Here is a 20279-nt window from a genome sequence, read left to right on the forward strand (position 1 = left end):
AAAAGTTGTCGTATGTTAGACTGTACTGATCCGGTACTGGAAGTGACACACTCGGGTTCCTGAATAAGGGTGTAGATACGTTTGGTGTCCTCAGTGGAAAATTCAAAAGTATCAGCTTTGTTGTTAATACTTCCCCTAATTCAGGGTTGAATTTTCTTCTTGGGCTTCCTGCGGATGAGAGGCATCTTTCTCACAAGAATCTGGTGGGTCAGGCTTCAACCAGCAAGGTACACCCCACTACATTTGCCCCTCCCCTTACCCCCACCACAGAAAGGGAGTGGAAGATGATAGAGGCTTTATGAAAACAAATGTTATCTTAGAGTGTAGCATTCATGTCAGTCACTGCTGTTTATTGGACCGGTATATGCCCGCCCTCTGAGGGCATCCTTGGCTCATACCATTCTGTATGGTCAGGATACAGGCAGATATGTGATTTGGGCTGGCCTTGATACTGCTTATTATCAGGATAGGCAGTTCCCACCAGTGTAGTTATCCAACATCATGCGTGGATGTGATCCACAGATGGGATGCGTCAACTGGGCAAAGAAAGCTCGTTTTCTCTTTAAATTTAGTGGGACTGCTACCTGCTTTTCTATACACTCCTTTGGCAGGCATTATGGCCCTGGGGTGGAAACTGATCTCTGTTTCAGTTTGGCAAATCTTTACTTCATTTTTTTAAAGAATGTATTTTATTGGTATTCTCAAACAGTCTACTTAATGGATATTGTGGAAGTGATTTCCATAAGGAATCTGCAGAAAAGAATATTCATTAGAATATATTACTTACTGTTTATACTGATGGATATGACTGCTCCCAATGATCATTGGTGCTCTCTTCTCTTGATCTAATAATACGTTTTTATGATTTATAAAAAAAACGACCTCACTTCGACCGCTGCATCCTCAGCCTCTAGTATTCTAGAAATAGACATAACTGGTGTCAGCAGCTCTTGTGGCAATCAAAATATGTATATATATTTACGCCACTTTCTTTGAGGTCGCGCAGTACTGCTCTTGATGTTGCACAGAGCCACCTGCCACTGGAAACTGCATGTTGCTGAAAAAAATCTAACTTTTTTGGAAGGGGTCTATAGAAAGAACTGAAGGAGCTGTCGTACATCTGAACATTACCGGCGGTAAGTAACTAATCCATACGCTCACAAACGTTTCTTTTCCCTTACTTTTCCACATGTCGCCACGAATTGGCAAAAGATCGCAATCCTATATTTTATTTTTATTAAAAGTGCAAAAATCTTCATATGGTGGGTAATATTCTGTTTTCAGTACATAACACCATGGATGCTGGTGTTATTTTCCTCCGGTGGTGGTGTTGATGAAATCTCATTGTTCATGACGAGCTCAGCTCGTCATGAGCACACGAGAGGTGTACCTCATGACGAGCTGAGCTCGTCATGAGCATCGAAGGGGTTAAGAATGTCATCAATAAGAATGTATGTTAGAATATTTCTTAAGTGCTTCTGTAAAGCAGCAGTCTTTTAGTCATATGTCCAAGAAAAATATAATTGTAAATAAATGGTCTTGTTCAACATTGGCCTTTAGCAATCTTGCCGTTTTTTTTATATATTGTACAGCTGCCACTTCAAGTATTAAAGTTGCAATATAAATGCCAACTCTTAATTAAAATTGTTACAGACCCAGAACGATTTCATGGTTATCTGCAATGTTGCAAAGATTTTGGAGTTGGTTGTGCCTTTGATGGAACACCCGAGTGAAACATTCCTTGCCACTATTGAGGAAGATCTTATGAAACTGATAATAAAGTATGGCATGACGGTAAGATTTGTTACTGTTGTATGTTAGTGCTCCATGTTGCTGTCTTTTTAAGTTTCGCCCAGGTGGCACACCCGCTCTGTCTTCGAGACAATTTGTTTACTATTAGTGGGCTTGGAGGCTACCCATTACTTACTAATAGTTGGTTTCATTTTTACTCATTTGCTAGCTTCAAATGGGTTGGCTGCTGCAGGCTGGCTTCCTTCCTCTTCGTGTATTTGTCCCTCCCGTGGAGCATGAATGCATTATGTGTCCTTCCATTCCTCATTCTTTTAGGCACTACTTTTTTCTTTAGCTTTAACCTCTTTGGTGTCGTTTTTCAGCTGGCCTTGTGTACTCCTTTCTGCTCTGTGTCTCTCCCTTCTCCGTGTTGCTTGCCCCGTCCCCTCTCCCTCCCTTGATGTCCATGTTGGTGCTTGTCCCCACCTGCCCTCTATCCTTTAATTGATGTCTGTGTTCAACCAGAAAGCTGCCTTCCCAGTTTATGGCAGGCTGCAATCCAATGAGCACTTTCCTGCTGGAAAATTAAGAGTCATTTGTGCAATTTACCAAACTAACAGCTGCTTAGAAGCTTTTGAAATCCGATTTTCATTTTGGTAGCTCGCACTTGAATTACTTTCTCTAGACCAAAAAAATGGAGGGACCACTCTTCTGGAGACTAAGTGTAAAAATAGAGTATTGAGTCACAGGCTCACAGATGATAAAATCAATATGCACCATCGGAATTCATTTAGTATTGTTTCTTAGGGTGAATGTGACTTTAAAGAAATTGAGAAAGGAATCTTTAGTGGAGAAAGCAGTTTACGTACCCGTTAATATAGTTCTCCAGCATTTATAGATTCATATACAATCTAATATCCCCCTGGCCAAGCTGGAAAATCTTTCAATATAACTTAGGTGAGTATTGACGTAAATAATTAATTTACTCTCTTAATTTCTATGCAGGTAAGTACTTAATCAATAATAACTCAATCAGAATGAAGGAAAACAGAGTCCGTGGTGTAAGAGTTTCTAAGGGTTTTATTCCTCATAAAGGAATCAGGATATCATGTTCTGACCACCACACAGGGTGTCAGAAGGGATAGAGCGCTACATTTTATTAACAGTACATAGCTTATATACTTATTTCATTCCATAAGTAACAGTGCAAGAGGCGTAACAGCTGAGAGAAGACAAGATAACAATATTACACGTGGTACATGTACGTAATCAAGAGGCGTGAACTAGAGGTGTGTTCTGGAAACGTCACTGATAGGTGTCACAAAGGGGTGGCACTAACAGAAAATGTGGCAATGTCAGCAGAAATCGGAAGCTTGGATGCGCGCGCAGCTGGATGACGTGTAACTGGAGGGGTGCAGGGGACTTGACATTTACACTGACGGAAAGAGACAGAAGTCTGGCATGTCAGATCAACTTGTGCTTCTATCATATCTGATGTTTAGGAACTAAGCTATCTGGGCAGAAAGGTCTCTAGAGCAGAAGCTATTCTATACTTGCTGTGAGTGCGTGTATAAGCGCCTGGGTGTCTGTAGGAGAAGCGTGGGGCAAGGGGCCTTCCATGAAAGCATGGCAACGGAGCTATGAATTACTTGCACAGAGACAGGTCGGCCCTTTAGCCCTGTAGCTGAGGAAGGATGTTTACTGAAGCTAGCAGGCTGGAATGTATTTTCGGGGAGGGAAACAGATAACTCGAAGGTTATAGTCAATCTTGGCAGGCAGCAGGCTGAGCTGAGCACGGAGGGCCGCGCTAGAAGTAAGTCAGAGTTCACGGTTACGGGGGCTGCCTGGGCAGAGATTTCTTAGAGTCAGAAGCCAGAAAAGAGGCTCGGTGGCAGAGATTCAGGGCCTACTTCAGCCAGGGCTGAAAAAACGTAGGAGTACACTACAAAAAGACGTTGGCATAGCATACTTAGGAACGGACCATTCAACCCATTCATGGTGGGTCTGAAAGAGGACAAGTTAACGTTGGACGCAAATGTATTTGCGTCTTCATAGCTGGTACAGGAGGGAAGTTACATGCACTTTAACTCGTACATGGAGTCGGTGGGGTACGCGCTAGGGAACATAACTTGACCATAAAATTTATATTACCTCATTCCCTCCTTGTTCCCTACGGACCCTTCATGATATATCGATCCTCATAAATCGATCGGTTTGTTCTTGTAACATTATATGTTCATCTTTCTTTCTTTGACTGTTTGAGAGACAACTGGAATGTTCAATGCAGGATGTGGCACACAGTCCACAAATCGCTGGCCCACACTGTAGGCACAGGCAGCAGCTGAATACTATAACGAGGCCAATGCCTAGGAAGGATAAGATCTTCCATCCCCAAGCTGTTAACGTAGTCCAGAACCAACCGGACCAAGTCCAGGTGCCTGGATTCTGATGTATCTGATTTGCAATTTTATGCAGACGGGTAATAGCTTGATAGACAGATGGTGCATTTTGTGGAATGAAAACACAGCAACTTGACCCGATGACCTTACAGGCTCCACCTCTATCTGCCAAGATGACGTCAATTACAAGACGATTTTGAAGGACAACAACCCGCATAGCAGATTGCTCCTCTGTTATGTTACCTAAGGCGGAGGCAGTTTCATGTACTACTGCTTCAAGTGTTCTAGTTAATCTGCGTATCAATTTACTGTTTTGGACAGGTCCTAGGAAGAAAAAGAATCCTTTATTGAAATCAGTGTACTGTTCCCATGCCGTTTCTGTGTAGTCGACAAGTGGAATATCTCTTTTGGGTCTATTTGGTACTAGATTCGTATTTCTATGGTAATCTGGGGGAGCTAGAAAAACAGGTGGCAGAAGGAATGCAATATAACAGGTACCATCCCAATCTGGAGGCAAACGTATGTATGCGGTATGACCACAAACAAAATAAGAGTGACTAATAGCTTTAAAGGATGATTTACCATGGTCACTGAACTCGACCACAGTAGTGCATTTACTATGTCCTACGTGTACTGAACCTTTCTTGCTAACACATAGTTCACCTGTGACTGGTAATACTAACATATGGGGCAGAACTGGAGCAGCTTCGTATTCAACAGTAAGGATCATAAGGCTAATTGTGTAATTACCTAATCCATATACTTCATTTTCTAGATCAGTTCCTATTCGAGTGGGAAGTCCCTCTTTATCAGGGTAACAGACGTTGAGCAGGACTAAGTTCAAGTTTCCCCAAACCCAGCCCCCATCGAAAACAGCAATATCGGGATCTAAGGAATTAATTATTTTGAACCATGCTCCACAGGAGCCATTGTGAGTGAACGGGTACGGAAAGAGGGGCAGAGCTCCCTTGTAATTCTGGTAGGGAGGGAGTCGGCCACATATCCAACAGTCTGTAGCATTATTTGTCTGATGGGAGTGGTGTAACATACTAATGAATGTATTGTTGCGCAGCGCAAGTCTGTAAGAGAGTTCATGTGCAGGAAGTTCACTAAAAGTGTGTTCAGCAGAGACATTGTAAGCAGATTGTTCACGCCTGAAAATAGGCCAATATATAGGTAGCAGAATGCTGGCAATAATAATTAGAATACTTAGAAAAAACATTATTAACAACGTCACTATGCAGTGACTACGCAGTGATTTGCAGTATGTACGTTTCTTTGCTTCTCTCTCTCTCTCTCTATCTCGATCTAGGGGATACATGTCAGAAACTATTTAACCGATTCACCTAGGGGAGGACTTAAACAATTAAACTGTCTGACTTGCTAGATCTGAGTTTCATTCGATATAGTTCTTGGGGAGTCTTTTCTCGTTCGGTAACGGTAAAGTCTTTCGTTTCAGCACAGTCTTTGGTGGGGGTGGACGAGTCAGAGTCCTGTTTCAGTCCGTTTTTTAGTTCATTGCAAAGTTTGATGTGACTCGTATGGACCCACCCCTTTCTCCCCTCGATTTTCACAGCGGTCCTGGTTGTAAGGAGGACGGTCTTCGGAGACTTCCAACGGGGCTCCAGCGGACTTTTCCGGTCGAAATTCCGGACGAGTACCAGGTCCCCAGGACGGACCTCATGCGCCTTTACATCGGTGTTGTCAGGGAAGGCTGCGGCAACCTGTGAACGACATGATTGGAGTTCAGACATCAAGGAGGCAAGGTAATCTGTCAACATATTACAATCAACATCTGTGATTTTCTTCGGAATGGGCGTCCCCCACATATTCGGTGGTCTGCCAAAGACCACTTCGTACGGGGATAGCCCTGATCTTGAGTGGGCGACCATTCTCATGTAGAATAGTGCCACGGGCAGGGCGACTATCCAGTCGACCCCTTTTTCCTGACAGATCTTGGCAAGGCGAATTTTTAGTGTCTGATTATGCCTTTCTACAAGGCCTGCTGCTTCGGGATGTCGGACACAGTGGAACCTCCACTGATATCCTAGCAAAAGGGAAACCTGTCTCATCAACTCGGACGAGAACGGCTGTCCGTTATCTGAATACACGACACGGGGCAAACCGTACCGTGGGAAGAATTCACGAACCAACTGTCTGGCAGTGGTAGGAGCAGTGTAGTCTGGGACTGGGTATGCTTCGGTCCAGCGGGACAGAGCACAAACAATTACAAGGACATATTTAAAACCTCGACAGCTATTCATCTGGATATAATCCATCTGGAGGACTTCAAAAGGGTGATCGGGAGGATGAAATCCTCCTTGCTCTACAGGGACGCTTTTACCTGGATTGAACTGACAACAGATCATGCAAGTACGCACTTTCTGTTTTGCTGCTGCTCGTAAGTGTTTGTTGTACCAGAGATTCTGTAAACTGTCTAACATCGCCTTCTCTCCTAGATGGGCCGGGCTATGTGCTGTATTTATCATGACTTGAACCATTGCGTCAGGGAGAAACCATATAGATTTTCCCTTCGTCACCCAACCTTGATCTGTCTGAATCCCTCCTAGTTCAATCCATTTCTTTATTTCATCTGGAGTAGCATGTGTCTGAATGTCAATTACGTCTAGGGCGGGATCTCTAATTGTCATACACTTTGTCGGAACTATTGTCTTTGTCACATCAGTAATCTGGATGTGAGTCAGTGCTGTATGTTTTGCTGTCTGGTCTGCCAGGTCGTTACCCTGGGAAACAGAATCTGTGACTTTGGTATGTGCCTTACACTTCATGACTGATATGCCCGAGGGCAAATGTATTGCTTCTAACAGTGCTTGAATGAGGGGACCATGTTGAATCTTGGCCCCATGAGAGGTCAGAAAACCTCGTTCTTGCCAGAGGACTCCGAAATCGTGTACAACTCCGAAGGCATAACGGGAATCAGTGTATATGTTAACATTTCTGTTCTTGGCTAGAATACAAGCTCGGGTCAGAGCGATGAGCTCTGCTGCTTGAGCAGACAGTGTGTCAATACGGTGTGTTTCTTTAACTTCAGTTTCAGTGGTCACGGCATACGCGGCCACTAATTCTCCTGTACTTGTTCTCATGCATGAACCGTCCACATAAAGTGTCAGGTCTGGATTTGTCAATGGGACATCTGTTAAGTCTCGTCTAGGCTTAGTTACTGCATTAATTATTTCTATACAATCATGTGGAGCTGGATCTGTCATAACTGTAGGTAACAGTGTTGCTGGGTTCAAGATACTGCAGCGTCTGATTTCTATGTGTGGCTGGAATAGTGTTAATTCATAACCTGTCAGACGTGCTATAGTCAAGTGTTGAGTCTGGGTTCTGTTTAACAAAACCTCTACAGAATGTGGAACTTGAACTGTTAACTGATGACCTAAAACAATTGAATCGCTTTGTCTTATTGCTAACGCTGTTGCTGCTACTGACTTTAAGCACGCAGGGAGTGCTTGGGCTACTGAATCCAATGTACTAGAAAAATAAGCACAAGGCTTATGTGAACCTGCTTGATCTTGGGTGAGGACAGACAACGCTGTACCATCACGTTCTGTAACAAAAAGTGTGAACGGTTTGCTGTAACATGGTGTCGCTAAAACTGGTGCTTGACATAAGGCTTTCTTTAAGTCTTCAAAAGCTTGTGTGTGTTCCTGAGTCCAAGGGAGGGCAGTCGAAATCGCTGCCTCCTGTGTCGTTAACTGGATGAGTGGCTTGGCTAGAAATGCATACTGGGGAATCCATTGTCTGCAGTACGAGGTGAGGCCTATGAAGGCCCGCACTTCCTTTTGTGTCTGGGGTTGTGGCATATTTGCAATTAACTGAATGCGATCGGGAGTGAGCTGTCTCCCCACTTTGGACAGCAAGTGACCCAAGTACACAACTTGCTGAACACAGAATTGTAGCTTCGAAGGAGACACCTTGTGTCCCTTGTCGGCCAGAAAGTGTAAAACGGTCAGTGATGCTTTTTCACATTCGGGCTCACTTCGTGCGGTGATCAGCAGATCATCGACGTATTGCAGTAAAGCGGTGTTAACTGGCATTTGAATACAATCTAGTTGTCTCTTCAGTGCTTGACTATAGATGCTGGGGCTTTCTGTGAATCCTTGAGGTGCGCGCGAAAATTTGAAGCTGCGTCCATTTAAACAGAATCCGAAGAGATATTGGCTCTCTGGATCAATAGGCACGCTGAAGAAGGCGTTCTTGAGATCAATTACAGTAAAGAACGTTGCTTCTGAATCAATGGCAGTCAATAAGGATGAGATATCGGGGACCACAGGATACTGTGGGATAATGCATTTATTTAATTCTCGAAGATCAATCACCAGCCGGTATACTGGCGGTGCATTGGGATCAGTACGTTTAAGAATCGGAATGATGGGTGAGTTACAGATATTGGAGTCGGTTTCGACGACCACTCCTTGGGCAATGAGCTCTTCAATGATTTTCAGTAAAGCCACTACAGCATCGGGTGGTAACTTATATTGTCTGATTCTGGGTAATACAACACCTGCCTTGAGTGTAACACGGTATGGTGTAATGTGCATACATCCTACATCAGTTGGGCCTTTTGCCCACAAGTAATCTGGTACATTTTTTAATCTGACATCAAACTCACGCAAAACGTAATGGCCCTTGAAATCCCGCAGAAAGAGTCTAACTCCCTCCGGGGAACAGCAGATTATAGCTCCTAGAGCCTTCAATGTTTTAATTCCTAACAGATTTTCTGGACATGATTTCGTGAGTAACAGGTCTGTAACGCGTGATAATGGACCCACAGCCAGGGGAACTGGTTCTGATACTTCATTTACAATAGGCTGTCCTGAAAAACCCAGGGAAACATTCTGTGAGCCTGAGAGGGGTGCCCCTGGAACTTCATCATGACTTATTGTAGTGCGACTTGCCCCTGTGTCAATTAAAAACTTTCTGTCTTTTCCCAATACTTGACTGTGTACATAAGGACCTTCTTGATCTACAGGAATCTCAATAAGAGGCAAGCCACCTTCCCTCTCTAGGCTGTTTCATGTATATCGGGAATATTCGGGGTAAGCAGACTGGGCATACTGGTACATCTGTTGTGAAACTTGCTGAGTTGCGGCGATGGGCTGTGGCTGTGATACTGCTACGGTCTGTGCTGGAGTCGAGGAAGCATGCATAGGCTGTGTATTCTGTGTAGACTGATGCTGGTTATGGTCTTGTCTAGGCGGATGCGGTCTTTCTTTAGTTTTACCTGTCGCTATGTTATGTTTCAGAACTGGGCATTCGTGTACGTAGTGACCTGGCTGCTTGCAATAATTGCATGTCCCTTTAACAGGAGCTGCAGTGTGACTTGTCTGGGTCGTACCCTTTCTGTGTCCGTCGGATGGGACTGTCTGAGCTACTAACATTTTCATCTTTGTGTCTTTCATACGTTTCTGTTCCTGATCTTGTTCTTCTCTAATTCTGTTCTGGTGATATTGTAACATTTGTAACATCTGAGATGGCGTATTTGCTTGCCATGTACTCTCAACCTTGTACACTCGATTTTTAACTAACGGTAGGGAATTCTCTACTAACTTTGATACAAAAAGATGTGGGTACGACTCGCTACTTGGCTGAAGGCCACTATTAATAATAAAACATTTCTCGAATCTTGAATAGAAGTCACTAGTATCTTCATCATGTTTCTGTTTACAGGACGAGATTGCATCCCAATCCTCCTTTCTAGTTGTCAATAATCTGGGCAGGACCTGTACTATCAAACCTGGTAATGCTTTAGTTTTGTCCCCAAGGCCTAACCCTGGGACCCGTTTCTTTTCCTCTTCCTCTATTTCTGCCCAGGCAATCTTTGTGTCTCAGTGCTTGCATGCCAACTTTCTGTTTCTCCATGGCATCCTTAATACTGTCAGAGTCCTTTCCTGTCTGAACGAACTCATATATTCTGTCTAGACGATCCTTCATTCCTGCATAGCATAACAAACTATCAGTAGCCGATCTTAACCGTAATGATGCCAATATCATTAAATCGTCTTTTCCGGGTACTGGATCATATCTGCAAACTGACATGTTTTCTTTTAATGTGTCAAGGCGGGATGAATTAGAGGAGTGGGGAGACCTGTACGTGAGAGGACTCTGCATATCTTTGAGATTGAATCTGTGAGTTGGTGGCGGGGTCTGAGGACCCGCGGTCGCACCTCCTGAAGCGGAAGCTTGTACATTACCTCCCTGGGGAGTCTGTATCTGAACGTTAACTTGTCGTTTAGGTGGATCAGGCAAACGTGGTTTCGGTAGGTCAGTTTTGGGTACGGGAAGTGGCGGGGCTGGCGGAACAGGGGAAGTCTGTTGCGGTACCGGCGGAACGTGACCTGGGGGCGGAATACCACCCCCGTCCCTGTCTGTAGGCAGGGCACGAACAGGCAGATTGGTGTAAGCTGGTGCTACATCGTCTAAGTATGAATTTAGGAATATGTCTTTAGTAGTTTTGTGCATTACTTTAGTTGGAACTAATGGTGACGGCAAATTTTTCGGTATTTCTGAAATGGCGTCAGGGGTACCTTCGGCCAAAAGATACATGTTGTTCACTTGGCTATTTCGGATGCGATCTATTTGTTCTGATTTTACTCGAATTCCTTCAGTAACTAATTCGTTTTCTTGAGCCTTTTCTGATTCTTTAAGTCTGTCTTCTCTACGGAGTGCTCTTTCAGCACGTTTATGTGATTCCTTACGCCAAAATTCTATGGCGTCTTTCTGAGATTGTCTGGCTTTCTTTTTCCGTAATACTTCTTCTACCTTTATGATGCACTCGGCATCCCATGTTCCGTTAACTGGCCATCGGTATCTTTCCTCTAGGTGCTTGGTATAATCGGTCCATAACTCTAGATACAGGATGGCGTCTATGCCATGCTTATTATACATAAAATTACCTGGAGTGTCCCTAGGGGGGATTGGAATTTCTTCCTCTAATATCCCTTTCCTAGTTCCTATCTGCTTTAACTTGTTGAAAAACGGCATTGTGCCTACTTGATACTGAAATGCTCGATCCTTGATACTTAATTTCGACTGTAACTATTTATACAAGAAAACACAATAATGCACAAAAACAATCACATTCATACCACGACATTAATTACAAAAACATTTAAAACATAGATGACTACCCCTCTATACTAGATGTACTGCTCAACAGTACAGATACACTGTTGTAACAGTGCAGAATTTCAGAAATTCGGAATACTAGATATACTGCTAAACAGTACAGATACACTGCCTAAAAACAGTGCAGACCGGACTTGCGTACCCAAACCCGTCTAGATACGACCCAGCAATGGTACTCACCGGGAAGCACGGAAAACAGAAGGCCTCGGAAAACTCGACTGGACTCGACTCGGAACTTCGGAAAACTTCGGAAAACTGGTGGGCCTCTTCACACCTCGGACCTTGCTTCTTTCGGCTGGGCTCTGGCCGGGATCCTCCGCACTCCTCACCGCCTCGTCTGGGCACTGATTGCAGTCTTCGTCACCTCCGTGGGTCAGAGGGAGATGCAGGAAATCCTGCCAGTACACGTGTGTTCCATCTAACTGATGGCAGGGGACACAGTATGCAACGCGCCAACCGGCGCGTGAGGTGGGGGAGGGGTCCCTGTTCGGGCGCCAAAATGACGTAAATAATTAATTTACTCTCTTAATTTCTATGCAGGTAAGTACTTAATCAATAATAACTCAATCAGAATGAAGGAAAACAGAGTCCGTGGTGTAAGAGTTTCTAAGGGTTTTATTCCTCATAAAGGAATCAGGATATCATGTTCTGACCACCACACAGGGTGTCAGAAGGGATAGAGCGCTACATTTTATTAACAGTACATAGCTTATATACTTATTTCATTCCATAAGTAACAGTGCAAGAGGCGTAACAGCTGAGAGAAGACAAGATAACAATATTACACGTGGTACATGTACGTAATCAAGAGGCGTGAACTAGAGGTGTGTTCTGGAAACGTCACTGATAGTTGTCACAAAGGGGTGGCACTAACAGAAAATGTGGCAATGTCAGCAGAAATCGGAAGCTTGGATGCGCGCGCAGCTGGATGACGTGTAACTGGAGGGGTGCAGGGGACTTGACATTTACACTGACGGAAAGAGACAGAAGTCTGGCATGTCAGATCAACTTGTGCTTCTATCATATCTGATATCTGATGTTTAGGAACTAAGCTATCTGGGCAGAAAGGTCTCTAGAGCAGAAGCTATTCTATACTTGCTGTGAGTGCGTGTATAAGCGCCTGGGTGTCTGTAGGAGAAGCGTGGGGCAAGGGGCCTTCCATGAAAGCATGGCAACGGAGCTATGAATTACTTGCACAGAGACAGGTCGGCCCTTTAGCCCTGTAGCTGAGGAAGGATGTTTACTGAAGCTAGCAGGCTGGAATGTATTTTCGGGGAGGGAAACAGATAACTCGAAGGTTATAGTCAATCTTGGCAGGCAGCAGGCTGAGCTGAGCACGGAGGGCCGCGCTAGAAGTAAGTCAGAGTTCACGGTTACGGGGGCTTCCTGGGCAGAGATTTCTTAGAGTCAGAAGCCAGAAAAGAGGCTCGGTGGCAGAGATTCAGGGCCTACTTCAGCCAGGGCTGAAAAAACGTAGGAGTACACTACAAAAAGACGTTGGCATAGCATACTTAGGAACGGACCATTCAACCCATTCATGGTGGGTCTGAAAGAGGACAAGTTAACGTTGGACGCAAATGTATTTGCGTCTTCATAGCTGGTACAGGAGGGAAGTTACATGCACTTTAACTCGTACATGGAGTCGGTGGGGTACGCGCTAGGGAACATAACTTGACCATAAAATTTATATTACCTCAGTATGCATGTTGATAGTTGCGCAAACTTTGTTTGATATGCTGGTAGTTTTATTTGTGGTCCATTATGGAAGTGTATCCTCTGACTCCTGATACCAAACAATACCTAAACCCCCTCTAATCTAAAGGAGGTCCTTGCATGACCTGGAACTGGCAATAAACTGCTATGAATTACATTATTGTCCATAGATATGATATTTAATCACAAAGGCATCACTTTAATCCTCAAGTTTTGGTTTAAAATATGTGGGCATTTATGAGTTTATGATTATGACATTCAAATCTAATCATTTTATGATGCACATAAGTATCTTCATACTCCTAAAAAGTTATTCTAAAACACACGGTTCGAGGCATATGAGCTGTAGATCATATGCTTTAGCATAGATTGCCATCTGGTGTTGGGTCCAGATGTTTGCACTTTGTTTTTGTTCGAAGAAGTCTTTGCAGTCACGAGGTAGGTGACTTCTCCTTTCGGTGATAGTGCGCATGGGCATCGACTCCAACCCCAGATTGTTTTTTTCCACCATCTGGTTCGTATGTGTATTGCTGCGCTGCAGTTCGGTATAGTTTTCTAGCCCATTCGACACGCAATCCTCTACCCTCAATGGTATTCTCTTTCGATTGCGGTTTCCCATTCAATGCATATCCTGTACACTGTGAAAACCTTCAATCGGGAACTAAGAGGCGTGCCGTCGGGCCTACCTGTGCCGACCACGCCAGCAGTCGATGGAATGGACTCCGTTCAAGCTATGTCCTGGGTGTCGTGCTAAGTTTCCACCACCGACTTGCATGAGGTCTGCAACCTCAGCTTATTCCCGGAACACAAAGCAAAATCCTGCGAAGCATGGCAATCATTCCGATTCTTCATGCGGCCTTGGATGTTGCTGATGTTCTCGACAGTGCTATGGCCACTTCTGTGGCTCTCCATCGCCATGCCTGTCTTTGTGATGCTGTTTTTCCTGGGCATATCGGGGAACGCTTGGTTGATCTACCCTTTGACGGGGTCCTTCTGTTCAACACTAAGGAACACTCAACCCTTCAGTTTCTTCTTGCTGGGCTCCGTCTTCCTCCTCCTCAGTAGGTGTTTTTTGTTGTTAACCCTCAGGGTCTTAGTGGGAGGTGTTATCCCACACTTTCTGTGAGATACTGTGCCCTCGGGGTCCTGGGTTGGCCTACCTCTTCTGTTGGTTTAGCCTCCATTTGGCAAAGAGTGTTCTTTGACTGCTTCCTAGGCCTTCTCTGGTTTCTGCCACAGGTTTTCTACTTTGGTCTCTGAAGCGGGATTTTGTTCCCTAAGAGTGGTTTGCATACTACTTTGGCCGTGTCCCACCCTGCGTGGGGTATGTATACCTATTGGATAGCCCTGTCTTACACTGGAATGGTGTGGACTCCCCTTGCAGTTCCTTACCCTTCCTGGTGTTGCTGTATGCCGCTGGTGCGTTTTCTTGCCAGCTGTGGCGCCCGCAAACCCAGCCCACTCTGCACCCGCCAAGCCTGGCCTGTTCCTGAGTGAACCAAGACCACGTGGACATTCCCCCTGCGACTGTGACCCGGAGTCCAGTGCCCAAAGACCCTCCTCGACGAACCAGACAACGCTTGCAGCCTCAGAACCAGGGACCCCTTCAACTGCGACCAGCTGAGGGTTAGATTTCCTCACCCGGCAGCCCCCTGTGCCTTCCTCTAGGGTACCTACCTCTTCTCCAAGATCCCAACTTACCTCTCGAAGTGGTGGGCGCACCTGAATAATCTCCGTCCCCGAGTATGCCGCCTTAGTTCATTTTTTAACTTTTCAATTGATTAACATTAAGCGCCCAACGGCTCAAAAGCACCCTGTACCCAGCTGCCCGAGTGCCGCTGAAAGTGCAGCAACTACCCTACTTTACTTCCCTACTTACCCTGTGTAAGTGACCAGGAGCTCCGCTCCCACAGCTGTGTGGCCTGCTTGCTTGCAGCCACCAACCGAAGGCCCCCTATCCTCCATGGGATTACATTGGGCCTACACTCTCTGCACCCGGCTGCCCCTGTGCCGCTGAGGGTGCAACAACTGTACCTTTCCAACCCTGGGAGACCCCTGAGTCTATGCACGGAACCTTAACTCTGCCAGTCAAGTACTTACCTAAAAGCCGATAACTCCTTTTCCTTCCATAGGATAACATTGGCTGGTTTCACTTAAATTCTTTGTGTGGAGTTTTGCAACTTTAAAATATTCATCTAAAATCAGCAGAATAACAAATTCCGATTTACTCACCTGTTATCAGGAGAGAACCCAGTGCTGCATCTTTTAGCCCAGCGCTGAACCAAAAAAGTAATCATAACTGTACTTAACAGTAACTTGAATTTCCTCCCATAGGATAACATTGCTTGGTTTTCACTGAAAAGTTTCTTAATGTCAACTTTGAAAATACAATAATATTACTTAAAAATCTCTACTGTAACAAAAACGACGTTTACCCTATTGTTTATAGGAAATGTCCCGGGACTGAATTTATGATCCAGTCCTGTGGTTAGAAAAGTAATCAATAACATAATCAATTGCATTTAAATAGAAAAACCCATTGAGCTGAATGTTATATTGTGTTTGAAATTGTGTTGCCTATTGCAAACACTGTAACTATTGCACTTTAACAGTCTGTTGCCTATTTAAAAGTAATTACCTAAAGTCACTCAGATTTGAGAAAAGTATATTTTGATACCTTGTTGGTTCTATAATAAAATAATGATATCTTTTGACACAAAACAATTGGCCAAAATTCAGTTCTTGTGTGTAAGACCATTTGCTTACTTGAGTGTGTACAACAAATGCTTTACACTGTCCTCTGATACTGCCCTACTGCTCGACTAAGCTACCACTTTAGAGAGAGAGGTTATATCTAACGTTAGCCTCTGCCATACCTCTGGGGACTGTGGACTCTGTGCACACTGTACCTTACTTTGGTCCAGTATATTCAGAGCCACTTTCTTACATTGGTGGATCAGCAGTGGGATACAAACTTGCATTTGTTGGACTACTTGGTTACCATCTGATCACACGACAGAACTCCTAAATTGCCTTTAGAGTTCTGAAATAGTTTTTTCCAAAATACTAAAAGTCTTGTCAGGGCCTTGCTTAAATCCCAGTAGAATTCTAGAAAAATAAGTCACACTAGTCCGGGTAGAGGGTTAGAACTGTCAGATTAGAATGTCTCAAAGGAACCCAGCTACTAGTGAAGCTAAAACCATGCAGGATCTGGTGGAGGAGCTCGACCTCACACCTTACTTACACTTGTCTTTCAAAGAATTGAGGTCCTTATGCAAACTCAATAACATATCCATGGGCCTGCCTCCAACCAAACAAGGGCTTCAGGAGCTCCTGGCTGAGTATGCTAAAGGCCACCCTTCTGAACATGATGACTACCAGTCAGAAGGGAAAGAAGAGGAGGAGGTGGATAGTAATCCTCCCCCCCATCTCTAGGGAAGTGAGGGTTCCCATACCCTTATCTCCAAGAATCAATTTCTGGGAACCTAGGGCTCACACAGGTGGACCAGTTCCCAGGGAAGACATTGGAAATAGCGCCAATGAAAAGGACAACTTTTTAGCAAAGTTGGCCAAGAGATTAGATTTAGAGTCCAGACTCCTGGCTCTAGGAAAGGAAAGAGATGGGTTTAGCACCCATCAATGGTGGCAGCAATACAAATAATAAGGATAAAGAGCAATCTTATGATTCTTAAATCCCCAAAGGGATTGTCCCTAAATTTGAGGAAGGTGAGGACATCACCAAGTGGTTCACAGCCTTTGAGAGGGCTTATGATATAAGAACGTTAAAGAAACCTCTCTAGGGGCACTCCTGTGGGAACTGTTCTCTGGTAACTGTAGAGACAGGCTTCTGACCCTCTCTGGGCCAGATGCAGGGTCCTATACCCTCATGAAGAAGACTCTGATTGAGGTATTTGGGCTCACTACTGAGGAGTACAGAATCCGGTTCAGGGGGGGCTCACAAAACCCAGACCCAGTCCTGGATAGATTTTGAAGATTACTCAGTACAGACACTGGATGGTTGGTTAACTGGACACAATGTGCATGATTTGTCTGGACTTTACAATTTGTTTATGATGGAACACATTTTGAGCAATTGCACAAATAAAAAGTTGCATCAGCATTTGGTAGACCTATGTCTAATTTCTCCCCAAGAATTGGGAAAGAAGGCAGACCACTGGGTCAAGACAAGCGTGACAAGGACAGCCACTGGGGGTGACCAGAAGAAGGTGGTTACAAAACCTCCCCAGGGGAAAGGTGGTGAGAATCCCCAAGATAAAAAGTCTGAGTCTTCTAAAGGGCCCCAAAAACCTGGGCAGGTGGGTGGGTCCCAAACTACTCCCTATGTGCCTCAGCCCTATAGTGGGAAGAACTTTGATGCTAACAAGGACTATTGTAACAACTGTAAGAAGTTGGGACATTTAACTGTAGATACATCTTGCCCCTACAACAAGGCCCCTAAGGCAACCACTCCAGCTACACCTCGGATGGCAAGTATACAGATAGTGTCATCGGTGTGCCCAGAGCAAATCAGGATGCACACTGAAGCCGTTCTGGTTTCAGATGGGGAAGTTGAGTTTGCCACTGTAGCTGTGTGGCCACCCAACTTGAAGTATTTGCAATACCCCTACATTAATGGAACTAGGAAAGAAGCTCTGAGGGATACAGGTGCCAGTGTCACTGTAGTGAGAAATACACAGGTTTCCCCAGAGCAATACTTGATTGGGAAAACGTTTCCAGTCGCCAACGCTCAGTGTTACCACTAATCATCCAATGGCTATGGTGACACTAGGGGGGGGGGGGAGGGGGGTTACCTGCCTGAAACAGGTAGTGGTCTCTCAGATGTTACCAGCTGACTGTCTGCTTGGAAATTACCTTGAAACCTCAGCCTGGGCTACCGTTGAGTAAGTAACCCATGCATCAATGCTGGGTATCCCTGAATTAGTGTGTGTGCAAACAAAAGCACAGAGCAAAAAGAAGGGTGAACAAGTAGGTTTGGAGCCTGAAAGCATGGCCCAACCAACCAAGAGAAAAAGCAAGAAGACTGGGGGACCAGCTTCTACGCAGCAAACCTCTCAGGACCCCTCTCCTCAGGGAGAGGACTTTGAACACCTAGAGGGAACTGAACCCATGGAGCTTGAGCATTACCAGATTGATCCCTGGTGCCATGGGGGAGCCACTAGGAAAGCGCTGTGCCAGGGTCAGCAAGACTATCCCACTCTTGAAAGCCTGAGGCAGCAAGCTGTTTCAGAAGCACAGGGAGATGTCAGTGGTACCCAAAGAGCTTATTGGGAAGAGGGATTACGGTATGCTGAAGCAAGAAACCCCACTCCTGGAGTCACCAGGAGAGTGGTAGTGCCACAGAAGTACAGGGAGTTTCTCCTAACATTGGCTCATGACATCCCCCTAGCTGGACATCTGGGGCAAACCAAAACTTGGGAAAGGCTAGTTAATCACTTCCACTGGCCCCAGACGCATCAAAAGGTGAAGGAGTTTGTTAGCTCCTGTGTTACCTGTCAGGCCTGTGACAAGACAGGTGGCCAAACAAAGGCCCCCCTGATACCACTGCCAGTGGTGGGGGTCCCCTTTGAAATGGTAGGTGTGGACTTTGTGGGTCCACTTGAAACTCCCACAGCCTCGGGGAACAAATGTTATTCTAGGAGTAGTGGATCATGCTACTAGGTACCCTGAAGCAATTCCACTTAGGACTACTACATCTCTTGCAGAAGCAAAGGCCCTCCTGGGTGTCTTCACCAGGGTAGGGTTTCCTAAGGAGGTGGTTTCAGACAGAGGTTATAACTTAATGTCTGCTTACCTGAAACACATGTGAAAGGAGTGTGGTGTGCAGAACAGGTTTACTTCCCCATACCATCCACAAACCAATGGCCTTGTTGAGAGATTCAACAAGACATTGAAAGGTATGATCATGGGACTCCCTGAAAAACTCAAAAGGAGATAGGATGTCCTGTCACCAAGCCTGCTTTTCGCTTACAGGGAAGTGCCACAGAAGGGAGTAGGGTTTTCCCCCTTTGCACTGGTGTTTGGTCATCCTGTGAGGGGACCACTCTGTCTTGTGAAAGAGGCCTCTCCAAGAACCCAAGCAAGACATTGTGGACTATGTGCTTGGCCTAAGGTCCAGAATGGCTGAGTATATGGAAAAGGCATCCAAGAATCTTGAGGCCAGCCAGGAGCTTCAGAAGCACTGGTATGACCAAAAAGCAGCACTGGTTGAATTTCAACCTGAGGCAACAGGTGTGGGTTTTGTAGCCAGTGGCATAAAGGGTTCTCCAAGATAGATTGGCCCTTACCCTATCCTGGAAAAGAAGAGTGAGGTCACTTACTTAGTTGAATTGGGCACAAGCAGGACACCCAAAAGGGTTATCCATGTAAACTGCCTTAAGCTCTACAATGACAGGGCTGGCATCACCATGCTTTTGGTGACTGATGAACAGGAAGCAGAGAGTGAACCTCTCCCTGATCTCTCTTACAGCCCAAAAGATGTGTCAGTGGACGGAGTTGTCTTTCCAGACACCCTCTCTGCCTAACAGCAGACTGACTGCAAGCAAGTTTTTGCAACAGTATGCTAATCTCTTTTCCCTGACACCTGGTCTGACCAACTGGTGTACCCATGATGTGGACACTGGTGACAGTAACCCTGTCAAAAACAAGATCTATCGACAGTCAGACCTAGTCAAGGAAAGCATCAAAGCTGAAGTCAGCAAGATGCTGGACTTAGGGGCTTATTGAACCCTCTGAGATCCCTTGGGCTAGCCCAGTGGTTCTGGTCCCCACGCCTCATCCACAGGGTGGAAAGAGAGATGAGGTTTTGTGTGGACTATAGAGGGCTCAACTCTGTCACCAAGACGGATGCTCACCTCATTGCAAGAGCAGATGAGTTGATAGACAAATTGGGGGCAGCCAAATTTCTCAGTACCATTGACTTAACTGCAGGGTACTGGCAGATTGGCATGGCCCCAGGAGCAAAAGAGAAAACAGCATTCTCCACCCCTTATGGGCACTATCAGTTTACTGTGATGCCATTTGGGTTAAAGAGGTTGGTGAATCAAGTCCTGACTGGGCTGGAGTCCTGTAGTGCAGCCTATCTTGATGATATTGCTGTTTTTAGCTCTACCTGGCAGGATCACCTGATCCTCCTTGGAAAGGTTTTACAAGCCCTGCAATCTACAAGGCCAACTATCAAGGCATCCAAATGCCGGATAGGGCAGGGCACTGTGGTGTACTTGGGCCACCTTCTTGGTGGAGGCCAGGTACAACCGTTACAGCCCA

The 20279-nt window shown here is 45.2% G+C and overlaps 1 protein-coding gene across 2 annotated transcripts in view; it reads left to right on the forward strand.

Annotated features, from left to right (window-relative positions):
- Positions 1 to 20279, forward strand: part of NIPBL (NIPBL cohesin loading factor) — a 1086041-nt gene that overhangs the window by 725286 nt on the left and 340476 nt on the right. For both annotated transcript variants that reach the window (XM_086960544.1, XM_086960543.1), the window contains exon 26: positions 1654 to 1794. In XM_086960544.1, coding sequence (XP_086816670.1) covers positions 1654 to 1794 — 141 coding nt within the window. The remainder of the gene's footprint in view (positions 1 to 1653; positions 1795 to 20279) is intronic.

The sequence above is a fragment of the Lissotriton vulgaris genome, chromosome 3_1 (genome assembly GCF_964263255.1).
Source record: "Lissotriton vulgaris chromosome 3_1, aLisVul1.2, whole genome shotgun sequence".
NCBI classification, from domain to species: domain Eukaryota; kingdom Metazoa; phylum Chordata; class Amphibia; order Caudata; family Salamandridae; genus Lissotriton; species Lissotriton vulgaris.